General features: G+C 32.8%; 1 protein-coding gene and 1 long non-coding RNA gene across 2 annotated transcripts in view; both read left to right on the top strand.

Annotated features, from left to right (window-relative positions):
• Positions 1–20,023, top strand: part of LOC127701369 (tonsoku-like protein) — a 110,027-nt gene that overhangs the window by 38,080 nt on the left and 51,924 nt on the right. Inside the window, exons 11-12 of the mRNA XM_052205265.1 lie at positions 73–225; positions 754–832. Coding sequence (XP_052061225.1) covers positions 73–225; positions 754–832 — 232 coding nt within the window. The remainder of the gene's footprint in view (positions 1–72; positions 226–753; positions 833–20,023) is intronic.
• On the top strand, positions 7,407–11,066 carry LOC127701398 (uncharacterized). Its single transcript, XR_007982014.1, has 2 exons — positions 7,407–7,541; positions 10,988–11,066. It is a non-coding gene; the product is annotated as an uncharacterized LOC127701398 (long non-coding RNA).

Here is a 20,023-nt window from a genome sequence, read left to right as displayed (position 1 = left end):
CATTTTCAGAGTGTATGAAATATTTGTTTGTTAAAATTTTAGATTTTGATTGTATTTTTTATAAATAGTGAGAAGGAGAAGACGATATCATGGTTATGTCAGGAAGCCGGTCAGAGATATTACAGTATGTGTGGATTACGTCCCTTGTTAACACTCAGTACAAAGGATGGTGCCTTTTTAGCCAACACAGATGAAATTTCACAAGTTCTGTCCAGTAATGAAGAAGTAAGGATTTTGTTTCTCACCTGCAATAAAAGTCTTAGAATGTGAAACAAGTCTATGCTATACCAGTGGTGATGACAACTTTCATTTTTCTCAATTAGAACTGTGTGAATGAATTAATGTAAATTACTGCTTGTGTTGTACTTGGGACTGTTTCCTAACAACAACATTTGCAAACTAAAGCTGTTAGGGTTGTATAAATGCACAGCCTTTTAAAAAACCTGAGGGATATTAAATTAAATACATATGTGAGAGCAGGTCAACACAATTTAGTTTCCACTTGACATGAACCTTAGATTACTGCCAAATAATTAATGTGTATATATACTGTATTTCATTTTCAAGATGCGGCCACTTCTGCAGATAAAGTTATATCTTATAATAGTGGTTTCTTCTGAGGACTTAAATTACAAGGAAAATACTACTCAAAGGTAAAAAAAAATGTCTTATACTCATTTGGCCTCCTTTTGAGAAGTGTTCCAAGAAGGGGATTATTGAACTTGTCTATAACTATTTAATCATTCCTTTTAGGTTGAAGGTGTTGTTGATAGTTGGGATTTACCTCCCCTGGTAGACAGATATCAGCAGGCTTGTACAGCTTTAAATACAGGTAAGATTCATTATATACTTTATATTGCTTTGCAGATACTTCTGACCAAATGTCAGCAGTTGAGACTACATAAATGTGACCATCTTTCAAGGCAACCTAAAGGGTTGACGAGGATAGAAATATGGTCACTTGAACTTCTCATGTGAGCAGAAAATTCCATCCTGTCAGGTGTGTGGTTAGCTCTGGGAAATGTATAATTACGCAGTGATATAATAAATGTGATGCCTTACATATAGGGAGAGTGCCGAGTCCTCTGCATGGTAAAGATCTTCCTGTTGCTAGACACTTTTTTTTTCTTTTTATACGCCCGTTTACGGGACGTATTATGGTATACAGTTGTCCGTCTGTCTGTCCGTCTGTCCGTCCGTCTGTCCGTCCGTCCGTCCGTCCGTCCGTCCGTCTGTCCGTCCGTCGTCAACATGTCGGACATTAACTCAAAAACGCTTTAACCAATTTGCATAAAACTTTGGTGAATTGTTTATATCTATTGACGTGAGCTCCCTTTCGTTCTTTATAAATTTTAGATTTTACGTTTTCGAGTTATGGGGTTTTATTCATTAAAAAAAGGGGGATTTTCCAGTTTTTGGACAATAACTCAAGAATGCTTTCACCAACTTGCAAGAAATTTTGGTTAATTGTTTATATCTATTGACATGAGCTCCCTTTTGATTTTCATAAATTTTAGATTTTACGTTTCCAAGTTACAGGGTTTTATTCATAAAAAAAAGGGGGATTTTCCAGTTTTCGGACAATAACTCAAAAATGCTTTCAGCAGTTCTCATGAAACTTTGATGAATTGTTGATATCTATTGATGTAAGCTCCCTTTAGAATTTTATAAATTTTAGATTATACATTTCCGAGTTATGGGGTTTTATTCATTAAAAAAGGGGGGATTTTCCAGTTTTCAGACAATAACTCAAGAATGCTTTCGCCAACTTGGAAGAAATTTTGGTTAATTGTTTATATTTATTGACATGAGCTCCCTTTTGATTTTTATAAATTTTAGATTTTACGTTTCCAAGTTACGGGGTTTTATTCATAAAAAAAAAGGGGGATTTTCCAGTTTTCGGACAATAACTCAAAAATGCTTTCAGCAATTCATATGAAACTTTGGTGAATTGATTATATCTATTGATGTAAGCTCCCTTTAGAATTTTATAAATTTTATTTGTTTATAGTCTGACAACAGATTTACTAAGTATTGCGCAACAGCATAGTGTATTGCACAACAGCAACAAATCTTTAATTGAATATAAAATTCAATTCATATAACCAATTTCAAGTTCTTTGACAACATTTATTCAGAAACCTATAATATGTCAAATATTTAATTACAATCCAAATTCAGACCGGTTTCAAGCTTGAATATTGTGTCCATTTTTGCCCCAACTGTTCAGGGTTGGACCTCTGCGGGCGTATCCAGCTGCACTCAGCGAAGCAGTTTATTTCCAGTGGTAGCCGAAATCTCATGCCCCCTATCCAAGTTGTTCAACTCTGCAAAATCTGTCAATGAAATTTGTTGGTGTTTTGTTCTACTGAATTGGTATGAAAAAATTGCCATTTGCATCTTGAAGTTTGGCAAACTTGGCCACAATCATCCTTTGGGTATCTTGTTTTGAAAATATGTTATATGTTCTGCCTTCGAACTTACATGGCCAACATGTTATTTTGAAAACTGCTAAAGATAGAGAAAATCTGACGGGATGAATGTTCAAAATGCTGAGGTCTTCCTACTGTCCATTTACACCAAAACTCTCCTTACAAGAGTAAATGCCTTTAATGCCTTTAAATGACATGATATAGTCTAATAGATAGAATGAATGTAAGGTGTTCATGTCCATCTGACCTTGGTCTTTCTGTAATGCTTCATATGCCAATGCTTACTTTTGATCAATACCAGAAGATCTGTTTTTTCAGATATTACAAGTAGTAGGTCAACTTTTGTGTGTGTGTGTTTGTTTAGAGTGATGGTAAGGTAAATTGACTTTCATTTTCATGGTTTAAATGACTAAGTGGATGTGATATATGTAGTGAGACCTTGATCTTAAAGACTTGCAGTATATACATTTGTAATTCAATGATAATTAGTGAAGTCCTATTTGTGTTAGTACTGAAACCTATCTGTAAGTGTGGTTTGGGGTGTAGAAATAGGGTAATCTGGACATATCTTATCCCACATTAACACTCTTGCTATTGAGTGTCATTCTTTTGGCTGTTTGGAATGAATAAATATGCAGTCAAATCTAGCTTGAATGGCGACATAAAATCTGATTCCTGGTGTAGGGAAAGCACTACACACTTTCACATGTTAAAGAACCCAGTCATCAACTTTTTGAAGATTCCATTTGTTGCCTTTTACATGGCAAAACTTCTGCTCCTTTCAAGGGAGAGGCATAAGATACCAAAGGGATATTCAAACTCATAAGTCAAAAACAAACTGTCAATACCATGACAGTACACAAAACACAACACAGAAAACTAAAGACTGAGCAACACCACATATCCTCATTTTTAATTGGCAGTAAAAGAAATGCCATATCTTCAATCTGTTTGACCTGCTTTGCAGAACCTAGCTATTTGATTTATAGTTTTATAATTACATTGCATGTATGTTTCATTGTGATACGTTATTTTGATTGGGTAACTGCAATCTCACGTCATTCTAAAATTAACCTTCATTTCAAAATGAAATGTAACATTCATGATGACACAAGCTTCCACAATAAAGTGCACATGTGAATAAAAGAAAAACTTGATAGAAATCATGTTTTCATGATCCTAGCAAAAAAGTGTAATTATAAGTATGAATGCTTTTAGTAATTTTATAGGGTTGTAAAAATGTTATTGGGCACATTTTTAGAATGAAGCGCTTCTGCGCTTACAAAATGTACTTCGGTCAATGTTTTTACACCCCAATAAATTTACAAATAGAAGCATTCAATTTTTAATTATATTTGTTCCTGTCCTGAATATGCATGAAATATTAGCCTCAGGACATTGAGCAAACAACAATCAATCTATTAATCATGTTTGTTATGAAAGGTTCATGAAAACGTTTTTCTAGAGAGTGTGTATCATTGTTCCTTCATTGGTATAAAATAATGAATTTATCTTTTGTAAATAAATGCTCTATACGTATATAATATCACTCCCAATATTTGAGTATGAGCTCAAAAATTTGATACATGTATTATTGTGAATCATTTGTAACTGATAATATAATGTGATTATTATTAATAGCAAAATTAAATTATTGTCCTATATCTTTTTTCTTACATTAATAAACTTTGAATTAATTTTGTAATTTACAAATATAGTTTTCTAAAATCTTGCAAATTTTGATATCACAATATTCATATTCTTTGATCATAGCTTAATTTTCCTTTATCTTTACTTTGTAATGTGAATATGTAGGTTGCTTATGTTCATCCTTCACTATATTTACTTCAGTAAAAATATTTGAGGAGGCAAAGTACTATGTTGTTTTAGTTGATTTTAAATATTGTAAGACATGACTGGCTAATATGATAGGAAGAAGGTAGTTTAATCCACACATTATCATAAGTCTTTAATTCTAAAGCCACAGCAGCAGATCCTGGTGTCCAGTAGCCATTAGTATCGCCTGACATAAATTGCGAGTGTATAGTATTAGAATTTTTCATAATAGATATATTTGCATAAGTGGTAGTTGACACTTGTGTTGTTACAATGTAATAATATCCAGGTATTTGACAAGTAAATTTACCGGTTGATTTAAAAGATGATAGGTTGGATACACCTATAGATGTTTTAATATCTGGAAACTTTTGTGGTCCAGATTGTGTAGAATCAACATCATTACAACCAGTAACAACAACTGAAATAAAAAGAATGTTATGTCATTCCTGAGACATTGCCTTATTTTAAAATATTATGTTTTTGATCCATTTGATATATATTGATTATTTATCCTATAATTATTTCTTTTATGCCTAACAATGCACATATCACATCTGAAATCCTACAACAAATCGTTTTTTGAAATTGTTCATTAATTTTTTGTCAGTTTTGCTAATAATGATATTGTTCCTGAAGTTTCTCTTAAATCCTTTAAATTATTCCATAAAGTAAAAGGTGAAGAATATCAATTTTTTCCATTTTAAAGACACAAAAAGCATAAATATGTGTAAACATGCCATATCAGACATTGTCCCTATAATGACTGTATTGAGTTCAGCTAATGACTTGGAATATATAGATATGTAACATCAATATGCTAAAACAAACACTTAAAGTCATATATATACATGATATATATGATAAAGTTGAGCTTAAATGATAATTCAGTTCAATGAAATATACCTAGTCAAAAGTCTACATTCTCTTGAAAGCTTAGTTTAATGCAACTGTTAAGATGAATAAAGAGTTTTCATTAGAAGTGAAATAAAGAGGTTATGACACATTATTTGCAATTTAATTCTAATATCATCCCTTATCATATCAGATCCCTTGTTAAAGGCTTGGGTTCAGTAATATATGAATATATATATGATATCAGGTTATTGGTATAGAAAATGATGTGAATTGTAAGGCCGTACAAAATATTACTTTTTTAAGCCATGAATAAAGCGGTAAAAACTTTTAAGCAATTTTATTAGAGGGGGATAAGAAAATGCTGATCTCAATCTGATTTCATCCTGTCCAATATTGTAAGCACACTCAAACCAATAGTTCTAATCAGATTTTTTTTTTAATTATGTCAAAGGTAGGCAATATCTAAAAAAAAAAAAAATGAAAATCAGGGCCATTCCTTATTTTTGGACAAGTGATACCCCTTAGAAATATGTAAATAATATGAAAATCTACATTGTAAGTGGTCTCATGCCAAAATTTTTCATTGAGGTTTTGTGAAATTTATATAAAAGGTTTATTTCAACAAGGATGATTCTATATCATTTAGGGTCCCTTAGCAACAAAAATTTTTACAAACTGCCAAATATAATTAAAGTTAAACTTCCCAAACTTCCCAAACAAGAAAATTAAGCTGTATTCAGTATTTTTGGAAATGCTTGGCTTATGTCTGACCTGCCTTCACAGTAGATTGGTTTAACTCAATAATGAAAGTCTTTCAAAAATTCTGGTTTACTAGAAACAATATCAGTATTTTCAGAAGTAATAGGGCTGTGAAATGATTAAAGTATATCAAAGCAGAAAAGTCTTACAGTATTACTTTGACAAATTTGCATATTAGTCTTAAATTCCCAATAAATTGCCTATGGGAGACATTTTTACAACATATGGAATCATCCCTGCATCAACATCTTCTCGAATGAGTTAGAAAATTTAACCCCATTGGTTATGATGAGGAATTATGATCTTGGAAATATAATAAATAATATGGAATATCAATATTGTTAGTGCTCTCATGCTTACATTTCTCATCTGACTGATAAATTTTATGTCAAAGGTTAACATCAGCAATATCTTAAAAGTGTTAAAAATTACAAGCAATACACTTTTTCGCAGGGATTTCAATAAATAGGGCCCAGAAAAGTATATGTTTGTTTCTTGCTGCCCCACCTACCTAGATTTACCCTCCTACCATTTTACATTTTATAACCATCAGGAGAAAAACAAAATAGTTTTATTTCACAATTAGCTAAGAATCCTCACTTGCTTACATTTTTGTTAAAATTCACATGTGTAAAAGCTAAAATCGTCTTCAATGAAGATTGATTGCAAACTGCTACTTCAAGTTCAGTTGTAATAAGTAGGGATGTCAACTTTACTAATCGAGTACTCGCTCGGAAAACATCTACAAAATGGAAACACAAATTATACCCATTTTTGTCTCGCCTGCGACGAAAGTCGCAGAAAGTGAGACATAGTGGCGGCGGTGACGACGGCGTAAACTATTTGTATAAAGCTTTATATTTCAGAAGGTAGAAGACCTGGATGCTTCATACTTTGTATGCAGATACCTTATGTTACGAACTTTCCGTCTGTCATATGTCCAATGTCCTTGACCTTATTTTCATGGTTCAGCGACTGCTTGAAAAAAAGTTTAGTTTTTTTGTTATGTAAATTTCTCACTTATTATGAGTAATAGGATAACTATATTTGGTATATGGGTTCCTTGCAACGTCTACATGTCCATCAGACAGGGTTCACCTGACCTCAGCCTCATTTCATGGATCAGTGATCAAGGTTAAAGTTACGTGATTAGGTCCGTTTCTCAGATACTACAAACAGTAGGTCAGCTATATGTGGTGTATGGAATGATTATAAGGGATACATGTCAGTCTGGCAGGTTTCATCTGACCTTGACCTCATTTTCACGGTTCATTGGTCAATGTTAAGTTTTTGTGTTTTGGTCTGTTTTTCTAATACTATAAGCCATTGGTCAACTATATTTGGTGTATGGAATGATTGTAAGGTGTACATGTCTGTCTGGCAGGTGTCATTTGTCCTTGACCTATTTTCATGGTTCATTGGTCAATGTTAAGTTTTTGTGTTTTGGTCTGTTTTTCTAATACTATAAGCAATAGGTCAACTATATTTGGTGTATGGAATGATTGTTAGGTTTACATGTCTGACTGGCAGGTGTCATTTGTCCTTGACCTCATTTTCATGGTTCATTGGTCAATGTTAAGTTGTTGTGTTTTGGTCTGTTTTTCTAATACTATAAGCAATAGGTCAACTATATTTGGTGTATGGAATGATTGTAAGGTGTACATGTCTGTCTGGCAGGTGTCATTTGTCCTTGACCTCATTTTCATGGTTCATTGGTCAATGTTAAGTTGCTCTTGTTTGGTCCTCTTCTCAGATACTATAAGTTATAGGTCAACTATATGTGGTGTATGGAATGATTGTAAGGTGTGCACGTCTGTCTGACAGGTTTCATCTGACCTTGAGCTTATTTTCATGGTTCATTGGTCAGTGTTAAGTTTCTGTTGTTTGGTCTTCTTCTCAGATGCTATAAGTAATTGGTCAACTATATTTGGTGTATGGAATGTATTTTATTATTTAACTGCTGATTACTTACATTGAAATAGATTATTTTATAAAAATCTTTAAATAACATTAATAATGATAATGAATAATAAAAACTTTTAAGGGATCATTACTAAACCGTGATTAATAAAAACATTGGAAGGTGTGAAAATGTTAAAATAAGGTCACTCATGCATGAATGTTTAACATAGAATACAGTTCACTCCAGTCCCTTCGTATATGTAAGAGAATGATAATCCCTTTCTTCATGATTAAGTACGAGCGTTAGCGAGTACTTATCATGAAGTAAGGGATTATCATTCTCTTACAATCTTAGAATATTGTAAAGTGCTCAAGGCTCAAGTGATCTATTCAAGAATTAGTTTCATTGTCAGTGCAATGTGTATAATTGATTCATGACTTCCTTTTTCGGCATGTCATTTATAGATTAGTTTTAGTGAAGTGAGGACTTTCTTATCATTAGGGAAATATTTTTAAAAAAAAGGCGTTATAATTATTAGGTGACACAACAGTAGAAAGAAAAGGTATGAATTGTATGTTTCCTGATTGTGAGTATAAATGTAAATCATGTAATATTTTAGTGAGGAATCATCCTTTTTTTATTTACAGTTTAAACCAATTAATAAATTTGAGTTACAACTAAATTTTATTTCACAGCCAATATTTTGGTCCGGCTTTTTACATCAAATACTGTTTCATTATGTCAGGGAAATGTTCAAAAATAATGCCCTTTAAAGTTTTTAATATGTTTAAAATTAAATTCCTGTTTTTTTTATCGGAATACATGTATTGGAAATAACTATTCTCCCCAACCGCTGATCAAGTAATCAAAGTTTTGGAAAGCTGAAGATTTAGTTATTTTTTATCTGAAAGATTTTTTTTCTTTTTTTTGCATTGCTTTGGTATTGTTTAATTTTATAGTAATTTGAAGTTATTAATATTTTCATAATAACATTCATGATACCAATTTTACTGCACCAGTAAACTTCAACTTATTTTGAGATTTTTGTTTGTTTCACAATTCAACTTTTAGTCAGTTTCAATCACTGTGTGATAAATCCTTTCAATCTGATAAATGTGCTTCAGGGCAGTTGTAACTCATTTATAGAAACTCTTTGTTTTGAACTGTAAATAGACCCAAATAATAGGATAATCCCTTACTAAGAACATGATTTACATTCATTCTTCACATAAAAGAAGCATCCAATCCTACAATTTCATTGGTCGAGAGTACTTTCCTATATTCTAAATAAAGATTAATTGCCTGAATATGTACAGATTGAAGAACTTTTGAAATTTTGTTTGCACAACAGAATCACATTTACTGATTTTTGATACATATGAAATAAGATAAGTATTGAGATAAGTAAAAAATATTTTAGCATAGCAACATAAATAGATAAATAGATAATATGAAAATATGACTTTTTACAATATTTTGATCAAAGATTGAAGATAATTTTAGTTTTTTTTTTCTTTTTTTTTTGGGGTGGGGGGGTCTTTCAGGTTCATCTCAAGGAATTGACAAATATTTATCCAGTTTCTGCAATGCCTTAAAACTTTTCCTTGTGCACAGGTTTGTCTGTACTCAAGAGGAAATAAAAAAAAAATGGCCATATTTGTCAATCCCTTCTGATGAACCTTAAATCTAGATGAAAAATTATTTCATAAGAAATTTCAAAGTTTGCTTTTAGTAGTCATTTGACTTAATGTTTCAAAAAAAAATTTTGTATAATGCGATTTTATTTACTCAAATGTTGTTGCTGTATTTGCCTGTGATTTATTAGCCAAAAGTGTATCCCATGTGATTTTATGATGCTGTTTTTTCTAAAAACATGTTACTCAACATGAATGTAAAAGCATTACAGACCTATATTTAAGCCTAAGGTCAAGGTAACTAAAAAAGACTAAAATTTGAACATAGGTTTCAGGATGTATTCAATGGGATTGCAACTTAACTTGGATATGTGGCTACATAAATTAACAGAAAGAAGAGGAAGATCCCTGGCTATTGTTTTTCAAGTCGCTATGTCTTAGTTTGAGGTCCTATTTACTAACAATAGATTTGCAGAAGACCATATTACTGTCTTAAATCATGATTTATGTGGGGGCCATGGTAATGTGAGCTTGCTCACTAAAGGTCTATTATATTTCGTTAAGAATGTCAAGAACTGTAAAACAAAATCTACAAATATGCAAATATTACTCAAATCATCAGATCACTTATTCAAAGATGTATTTCCCTTTCATGCTTTTAATGCTAAGTAGTCACTTCCTTTTTAAGCTTACCTGGCCAAAATTGCCATTGTGAGCAATTGGCATCCATCGTCTGTCTTCATTGCATACGTAGGCCGATAATTTTTACAAAAATCTTCTCCTGTTTGAAGATACAATAACGAGAATTTTTCATCAAAGTCTAATCAAGGAGTGGAGGTATACTCTGCAGGACATAGCGGGCAACTTCTCGTTGAATTAGCAAATGTGTCATTTTTATATTGTGTTTTACAGATATGTATACATGCAATGATAGTGATCTTCGGCAGGGGCGGTGGCAGGGGCGGCAGCAGCAGCATTGGCAGGGGTATGGGCAGCAGCAGCGTCATTATCTCATTACTTACAGCTTAATATTTCTAATGCCTTATGTGACAAAGTTTCTGTCAGTCATATGTCCATTGTCCTTGACCTCATTTTCTTGGTCCAGCAACTACTTGGAAAAAAAACTGTATGGTTTTTGTAATGTGATTTTCTCAATTATTATGAGTAAAATGATAACTTTATTTGGCATGTGCGTACCTTGCATGGTTCACATATCTGTCAGACATATTTCATTTGACCTTGACATCATTTAATGGATCAGTGAACAAGATTTAATTTTCATGATAAAGTCCATATCTCAAATTCTATCACCAATAGGTCTTCTATATTTGGTGTATAGAATGATCGTAAGGTTCACATTTCCAACTGGCAGATAAGTGATAAGTTCATAAAATTTTCTGTATGGAATGAATGTTATGTGTATATGTCTGTCTGACAGGTGTCATCTTACCTTGACCTCATTTTATGGTTCATTGGTCAAAGTTCAGTTTCCTCAATGAGGTTTGTTTCTAAGATACTTTAGGCAATATATGTTAAATAAATTTGGTGTATGGAATGATTGTAAGGCCTACATGTTTGTCTGATAGGGTTTATCTCACCTTGACTTCATGTTCATTCATCATTAAAATGTTAATTTAATGTAAAGCTTATATAAACTTATTTTTTTTACTTTCAACATAAATTCAATTATGAACACTAAAACAGGCGAGACATTTCAGTGTGTCCACTCTTGTTCAGTATTGTTGGTCGTTGTTTAAACTCTCAACATTATTACCTAGGACTAGATAATAGTCACATGAATTGTTAACCATAATTAATAGCTCATTTAGAAAAATTATATTGTCAACTATTTCTGGAACAAGTCGATTTCTCAACTTAATTGTTACGTAATTAACAGTCTTGCTGATGAAAATATTTGCTCTGACGGTACAGTGGTGGTGGAATGACTATTAAGACATGATTAGCTAAAAGTGTAAGCTTTGGAAAGGTGTTATTGTTCATAGCCAACGTCTGTTCAATGAAATTTTGAATGACAATTAAACGTAAACATTCGAAATGTATCTTAATTAAGTCTCCCAAACGAAGACTTATTGTTTTTGCTCAGTTCTTATTATTATTATTATGGCACCCTCAACGGAGTTGGGGTGACATATTGTTATTATACGTTTCTTTTTTTCTTATTATTATGGCACCCTCAACGGAGTTGGGGTGACATATTGTTATTCTATGTTTCTTTTTTTCTTATTATGTCACCTGATCGACAATGTCGGGTGACATATTGCTTTTCCTCTGTTTCTTTATTATTTTTATTATTATTATTGTCAAGATCCCCACCCCTAAACCATATATATTCTGGTTTGTCATGCTAAGATGGTTTGAATGATATACAGGGTTGGTCCCTAGGGGTCATCTTGACCCCCTGCCATTTTGAGAAAAGTTCTAATATCTTGTAAATAGTCGAGATCCCCACCCCTAAACCATATATATTCTGGTTTGTCATTATAAAGCACATGAAATGAAATACAGGGTTAGCCCCCAGGGGTCACCCCAACCCCATGCCTTTGAAGAAAGTTCTAATATCTTGTAAGTGGTCAAGATCCCCACCCCTAAACCATATATATTCTGGTTTGTCATGCTAAGATGGTTTGAATGATATACAGGGTTAGTCCCCAGGGGTCATCCCGACCCCCTGCCATTTGAGAAAAGTTCTAATATCTTGTAAATGGTCGAGATCCACCCCTAAACCATATATATTCTGGTTTGTCACAATAAAGCACATGAAATGAAATACAGGGTTAGCCCCCAGGGGTCACCCCCACCCCATGCCTTTTAAGAAAGTTCTAATATCTTGTAAGTGGTCAAGATTCCCACCCCTAAACCATATATATTCTGGTTTGTCATGCTAAGATGGTTTGAATGATATACAGGGTTAGTCCCCAGGGGTCATCCCTACCCCCTGCCATTTGAGAAAGTTCTAATATCTTGTAAATGGTCGAGATCCCACCCCTAAACCATATATATTCTGGTTTGTCATGATAAAGCATATCAAATGAAATACAGGGTTAGTCCCCAGGGGTCATCCCCCACCCCCTGCCATTTGAGAAAGTTCTAATATCTTGTAAATGGTCGAGATCCCCACCCCTAAACCACATATATTCCTGTTCGTCATGTCTCGAACATTTGAATGACGTATACGGTCAGTCCCCAGGGGTTCCCCCCACCCCCAATGTTCTAATATCTTGTAAATGGTCGAGATCCCCACCCCTAAACCATATATATTCCTGTTCGTCATGTCTCGAACATTTGAATGACGTATAGGGTCAGTCCCCAGGGGTTCCCCCCACCCCCAATGTTCTAGTATCTTGTAAATGGTCGAGATCCCTACCCCTAAACCATATATTTATTCTGGTTTGTCATGCCAAGATGATTTGAATGATATACAGGGTTAGTCCCCAGGCATCACTAATGCATATAACTTTACTGGACCAAACCAATTTTCACTGGACTTTGCCCAATGTCAGGCGACCGTGGGAATTACGAATTATGGGAGCTTCGTTTGGGAGACTTCGTAACAGCATCCTGTTACAATTATTTCTTGTTTTGATTAATATTCAGTTTCCCAGGTGGCGCTCTTAATAAAAATAGTTTTTCTTTAAGAAGGCAACAACATTCTAACAAGAAATCAATTAGTCGAGTATCATTTTGGTGTTCTATACTCGGTGCTACAGAGCGATACTTGAGTACCTGAGTACTCGTTGACATCCCTAGTAATAAGCTATAACGTAATTGAATCCTGAGAAAACGTAATTTTTCTGATCAATTATTTTGATGTGAGTATGCCACTTGGAATTAGAAGTGATATGGAAAATTCAAGTATAATGGGGTTTGACATTTTCTACTAGTAATCAGTATCAATCAAGTTACCGGATATTATATTGTGAAATTTTGAAAATTTTAACTGAGGAATCCTGATTTCCATGTTTTGTTTGATTTTTTGATAATAAATGTGGCAATGATAAATTTGTAATTATTTTCTTTAATTTTTTATTTGTTTTTGGAAAGGGAGTGGTGTCCCATTGCTATCCTGGTGTCAATGATGAGTTTAATTATTGTCAAATATTTGTATTGAACTGTACCTTTTTGTAATTGCTTATCCAGATTTTGCTGAAAAAGTGAAAAAGACAAGTTGTGGTATCTCCCCATTTGTTCAACTTCATTCATGGTGCGGTTAGCTAGTTCTTCAATTTCATGTCTGGACACTGATGTCAGGTTGTGTAAAATTAGAAAATCTTGGTTTTGTCGCTGTTGAAGCATTGCTAAGGACATGTTCTGATTCTTTTCAATGGCTTTATATTGATTATTCATTTTATTCTCCAGTTCATGCTTGGATGATGTGGTCAGATTATATAAAGCTAGAAAATCTTGATTCCTTGCTTGTTCATGGCTGGATAGTAGGTTTATCCTGGAATCAAATGTTTGTACTTGTCCTTGTAGTGTTTGGAGAATTTGTAGCTGATCAATGTTTTTGAGTTGCTCCAGTTTGTCAATTTTCTTTGCAAGAGCAAGGGTTTTGTTCACTGCAGAATTTGTTTCTGCATTACACTTAGTCTCAAGTATGTGCAAGTCTTGCTGCAGATTTGCAATTTTCTGTTCTTGGCTAATTGTGACCTGTTGTTGATTAGTGAAATTTTGAGCTAGCTCATTATACATCTGTTCCTTGGCTGTCAGTTTAACTTGGACTGCATTGTACTTCAATTCGAGTTCCCTGTATTTTTGCTGCAAGACATCAACTGTTTTCTTAGTTTCATTTAAATCATTATGGGATGATTGTGTAGCCAGAATTTGTTCAATAATGTCAAATTTTTGTTGCAGTTGATTGGTTAATAGGTTCAGGCTCCTCTCTTGTTGGTCTCTGTATGTTTCCTGGTCTTGATGGAGTTTATCTAGATCATGAAATAATGATGTATTTGATTTTTGTCCCCATAGTACTGTGCTGTAGTCAGGATGTAGGCTTTCCTGTGAGGGAAGAGGTATTCTTGCTGTCCAGAAGAAAACCATTGGTAATTCCACTCAACACCAATAAAATAAAAGTAACAATCATTGCGTTGACAACTTTTCAGTTTAAGAATGACTGATTTTGTTAATTATTGAAAGATACAAAACATTTATCAGTGTACAGCTTATCTTAAAATTTGATGCACTTGGTAAATCATATGGTATGCAAATATTTATCGCTTAAAGATAGTGTATTAAATTTAAAATATTTGTGTTAATATTGGGTCAGATTAGTTAACGGTAATATCATTCTGATATTATTTGTCAACATTTATTAACCATTTTGTATAACAGTGATGTTAGGGATCAATCCACCATTTAATCAGTCAAATTGTCTTGATGTCTTCATCAACAGTTCGATTATTTCTTCTTCCAGACTTTTCAGTAAATTTTTCAGTTTATGCTTTTGCTGGATACTTCTTTGAATTGTCTGAAAGGGGTCTATTGATAAAAAAAAGTCGTAATTATACTCTACAAGGAAGTGGGGGCAATATTGCAATCACCTTGTCCGTCTGTAGTCAGTCCTTTGTCCTTCTGTCTCTTTATACAACAGATATTTTGGCAGAATCTACTTACTTCATATTTGGTTAGCAGCTTGAAAATTTTGTGATAACTTTAGGATCTGACAGATGCCACCTATTTGCTGATACTTTGAATTTTTCAATTTGTTGAATAAATTTAAAAAAATTGTTTTGAATGAATTTTGAAAAAGTTGTTACACTTTTCTGCAATACTACAGAACAGAATGACTTTTATATTTTGTCAGTAGCTCAACAGTAATGAGTTGTAATTATATGCCACTTTGCCTATCTCTCAGACACCTACTTCCTGGTTTCTTATACTTATATTTCTTTTGACTAATTTTCGCCAGAAGTTCTCTATTTTTTCTTTAGACAACATTGATTGTATGTACAGACCAGCATTCAACTTTTGGTCACTAGCACACTATGTAACAAATTTATCTTACCAACTATCGTAACGTGTGAAATTTAGACTAGTGACCTATCAAATGAGCAAGTCTTCAATACTGTTAGCATTAAGAAACTACTTCCATTGATCCTACAAAAACAGATACCAACAATAACAACTTGTTGGGTTTAAATGTGTTTTATGAATTAATTTCAATCTTAATCATCACTTTCTTCGTCTGTTGAAACGATTTTTTCTCAGTACTGTTTTGTTTTTATAAAGGGACCTAACACCACTACTAACCTTGTATGAAATAAGCCCCGCCTCCCTACTACCTTATAAGGAATATAAAGGGACGTAACACCACTACTAACCGTGTATGAGATAATCCCCGCCTCCCTACTAACCTAATATGAAATATACACGGTCTCCACGAGGGGGCTTTTAACCAACCACATTCCTATAAATGTATAGGAGGTAAGATAAATATAGTTATTGATTTATCTGTCAGTTGTTGTTTTTTTCTAGATGCTAAATCAAATCTTTTATATTAGTAATACAGCAAATTTTTATAATACAATATCCATATTTATGCCATTACTAAAGTTCTGGCTACATGTGTAACGAAGTCAGTAAGTGGATTAAATAACTTTATTATGTAATTACAAAGTTAAGACTGTTTCTAAAGTTCAAATGATGTAATTACAAAGTTAAGACTGTTTCTAAAGTTCAAATGTTCGATTGTTCACAAACTGTCTCTAAAGTTGAATTGTTCGAATGTTCATATCGTCACACGGACACGTGATCGTATAGTGGTATAACTGTTTGGTCCTGACTGAGTAATTCGGATGGTTAGTGAATTAATTCCAGCCTACCCACAAGGGAGGAGACCTTGGCGGAATCTCCTGTCGGATCTATCTGTACGAATCTATCTGTACGAATCTATCTCGTTCGAGTCTAAAGCTGGATCTTATATAGTTCAGTGGGCCATACAAACGGTCCATAGCTGTAGGCCGGTTACGTAGTAGTCTCGTTGTGGAGTAATACTAGTCTGTGGTTAATTGTCAAACTATGCAATTAACCCTTGACGGATACATGTTATTTCACAGTAGACATGGTCATTTATTGGCTGCAGGGTATATGTCTATAATATTCGTACAGATTGTTATTAAGTGTCTAAAGGTTACATGTAATCGTTTCGGATTTGCTGTATTTAGTTACTTCCTGATGATTAACGTATGGAACACAATTGTGTTACATAAATAAGTTCAAGATTTGGGTATATATTGTGCATACTTTTTCCCGTCACCATTATAGCATATTGTTCATCAACTGCTGGAAAGGGCACACATCTTTGTACACGTGTCGGTCATCATCATCTCCATTACGAAGTAGTTGACGCATCTAGCTGGTTGGTTCATCCTTCTTAAGAGGCTGTTAACATCGGCCTTTCGGTTAAGTTTCGTCCTTGATCAATGGCGCAGAGGAAGACATCTCTCTGGAATCAGTAACATCTGTCCCAACCAATCACGTAGACACCATTTTGTACCCATTGTTCGTGGCATTAGAACCAAAACTCACACCTTTCTTTTTGGCCAACCAAGATATATTCTGAACAAATTAACAGTACAAAAATATGGCTATTCCAATGAAGATCGCACTTAAACCCCACTGATAAACTTATCTCAATTTGGAAAAACTTAAACTTGTTAACTTCCCCTTATTTCTTTTTTTATTTATCAATCAGATTATTGATAGTTTGTTCACTCGCCTTTAGTTCGCTGGGTTATTCAAGCCTAGCAACATTTTGTAAAACAATTCCTATATATAAATCAATACGTTCTTTTTTTATATCGAATTATCTGTTTAAAACAACAAAAAAAAATAAAAGGGGGAAACTGTCGTATACAACTTCTACAAGTTTGAGAATCCTACATAATAAAAACAAAAATATGTGTATTTACACAAGACATAAGAAAATCATTATAAATTTACAATCAAATAAGTTCAATTCGATCATTTTATATAACCCCTACACCTACATGATACCTATAAAAAAAATTACTAAAAATTATATGTGTTACTTTGTTACCAATTGTAATACTTTTACGTCTTTAACTTTAGTTTCTCATTAATTAATCTTAATGCTAAATATAGTCCACAAATTTATTCTCATCACTCTTAAAAATATTTAAGATTACATTGATAAAATTTAACTACGTCTTGCGCAATTTGTTACTGACTCTATATTTCCTATTTGACAACAACACCTTGTTGCGAAAAAAAATGCCTTTCTCCTTAATCTATTACATTTTTCCAAAACAAGTTTATAGTTTCTTCATCATAATCTTTCCTTTCTTTTTTATATATATCATTTTAATTTGCTTTAAAACATCAGCAACCTACTGCCTATCTTTTTTTATACATTTCATTATGACTGAATGTATATATGTTGAGATTTTATTCATTCTATTTTTTTTTAAACTTGACTTACTTCTTAAAAACCAAAACAATTTAAAGTCAGTTCTATGCTTATTTATGAACAAAACCCATTGTTTAGACTCATTTTTTGTTTTACTACTAAATTAATTATTTTCTTATTCTTATTTTAATTTCTGATAATTATCCTCATAATTGTTTATAAAAAAAAATCATTTGTTTTTAATGCTATTTTTCCTTTAATATCAATTATCTATTACACTTAAATTTTGTCATTAGTCATGAAGTTCATATGTCTCTAATTTTTTACAAATATCGATCTACCACAAAAATACTGTAAATCCCTTAGGGCAAAACATATCAACATTTATCTTTAATGTGCTATTTTCTGAAGATACTTCTCTTTATCTATTAACATTTATTTTATGTAAATAAGGCGTAATCTAACACCATAAAACAACTTGCACCATTTAATTACTTAACATCACTTATGTTAATCATCCGAAGAAGGGGTTGGAATCTAAAATTATAGACTATTTGTTTTCTCTAAACAAACGTGCATACACACTACCCAACTGCGTAAACCATAATCGTCAATGGCTATAACATCGCAAACATGTGAACCACAATGTACCCTTAACTTCATCTACCAAAGGTTCTAAATCAACTTTCATATATACCAGTGCTCTACTAATTTTACGTAAGACATATATTTTCTAGAATAATTGAATGTATCTTCAAAAAAACAACCCATAATATGACCAAAAACCATAAATACGAAAAAATGCTATAGTATCAGACATTTTAGTTGTTTTTTTTTACATATTTACTTTAAACGAAAAACTAGCTTCTTCAAACTTAAAAAAAAATAAAAAAACCCGTTGTATTTTTAAGAATCATATATCATATATAACGTATCCTATCTATTAAATAACTGCATATAAAAATAACTAAAAAAAAAATCTTCAATTGTTTTAAGAAGATGTGTATTCATAATTCTTAAATTGACGTACAATATCTAAAAATACTAATAAAAAATTTCGTGCGAACCACAGCTCGTGAACAAACTTCTGATTTTAAGCCTTTTAAATATACGGCCTCACTCCCTTTAAAATTAAGAACTGTACTTAACATGTGTGCCATCCCTTGGAAAGCCATTTCTACTTTTTGCGCTGACATAGAAATATCTTGATTGTCCGTAAAGAAAAAATGAAAGTAACTTAGTTCTTACGTTTTATATTCCTTTGCGTTGTTTTAGCCAATCCAAGTCGATCCTGGTCTAAACGGCATCAATTTTACGACTTGTAACGAAGTCAGTAAGTGGATTAAATAACTTTATTATGTAATTACAAAGTTAAGACTGTTTCTAAAGTTCAAATGTTCGATTGTTCACAAACTGTCTCTAAAGTTGAATTGTTCGAATGTTCATATCGTCACACGGACACGTGATCGTATAGTGGTATAACTGTTTGGTCCTGACTGAGTAATTCGGATGGTTAGTGAATTAATTCCAGCCTACCCACAAGGGAGGAGACCTTGGCGGAATCTCCTGTCGGAATCTATCTGTACGAATCTATCTGTACGAATCTATCTCGTTCGAGTCTAAAGCTGGATCTTATATAGTTCAGTGGGCCATACAAACGGTCCATAGCTGTAGGCCGGTTACGTAGTAGTCTCGTTGTGGAGTAATACTAGTCTGTGGTTAATTGTCAAACTATGCAATTAACCCTTGACGGATACATGTTATTTCACAGTAGACATGGTCATTTATTGGCTGCAGGGTATATGTCTATAATATTCGTACAGATTGTTATTAAGTGTCTAAAGGTTACATGTAATCGTTTCGGATTTGCTGTATTTAGTTACTTCCTGATGATTAACGTATGGAACACAATTGTGTTACACATGGCTGGTGATAACTCATGGAATAACAATCCAACAGCAGATAAGATAAGATAAGATAATTTTATTAACCAATCATGGTGCCCAAAATTTGAGCTATACAATCAAATGAGTTACAAAATAAAGCACAGTAAATGATTAGAATGATTAAAGTACATTTAAACAAAAACGTGTACACATTTAAACAAAGTAACATAATTATAAACCATGTTATTGACAAAACATTAAGTTATTTTAGAAGTCACTGTGACCTGGAGAAATTACATTTCTTAATCAATTTATAGCCCTAGGCCTAT

The sequence above is a fragment of the Mytilus californianus genome, unplaced genomic scaffold (genome assembly GCF_021869535.1).
Source record: "Mytilus californianus isolate M0D057914Y unplaced genomic scaffold, xbMytCali1.0.p SCAF_5, whole genome shotgun sequence".
In the NCBI taxonomy this organism is placed as follows: Eukaryota; Metazoa; Mollusca; class Bivalvia; order Mytilida; family Mytilidae; genus Mytilus; species Mytilus californianus.
This window is presented reverse-complemented; position numbering and strand designations above follow the sequence as displayed.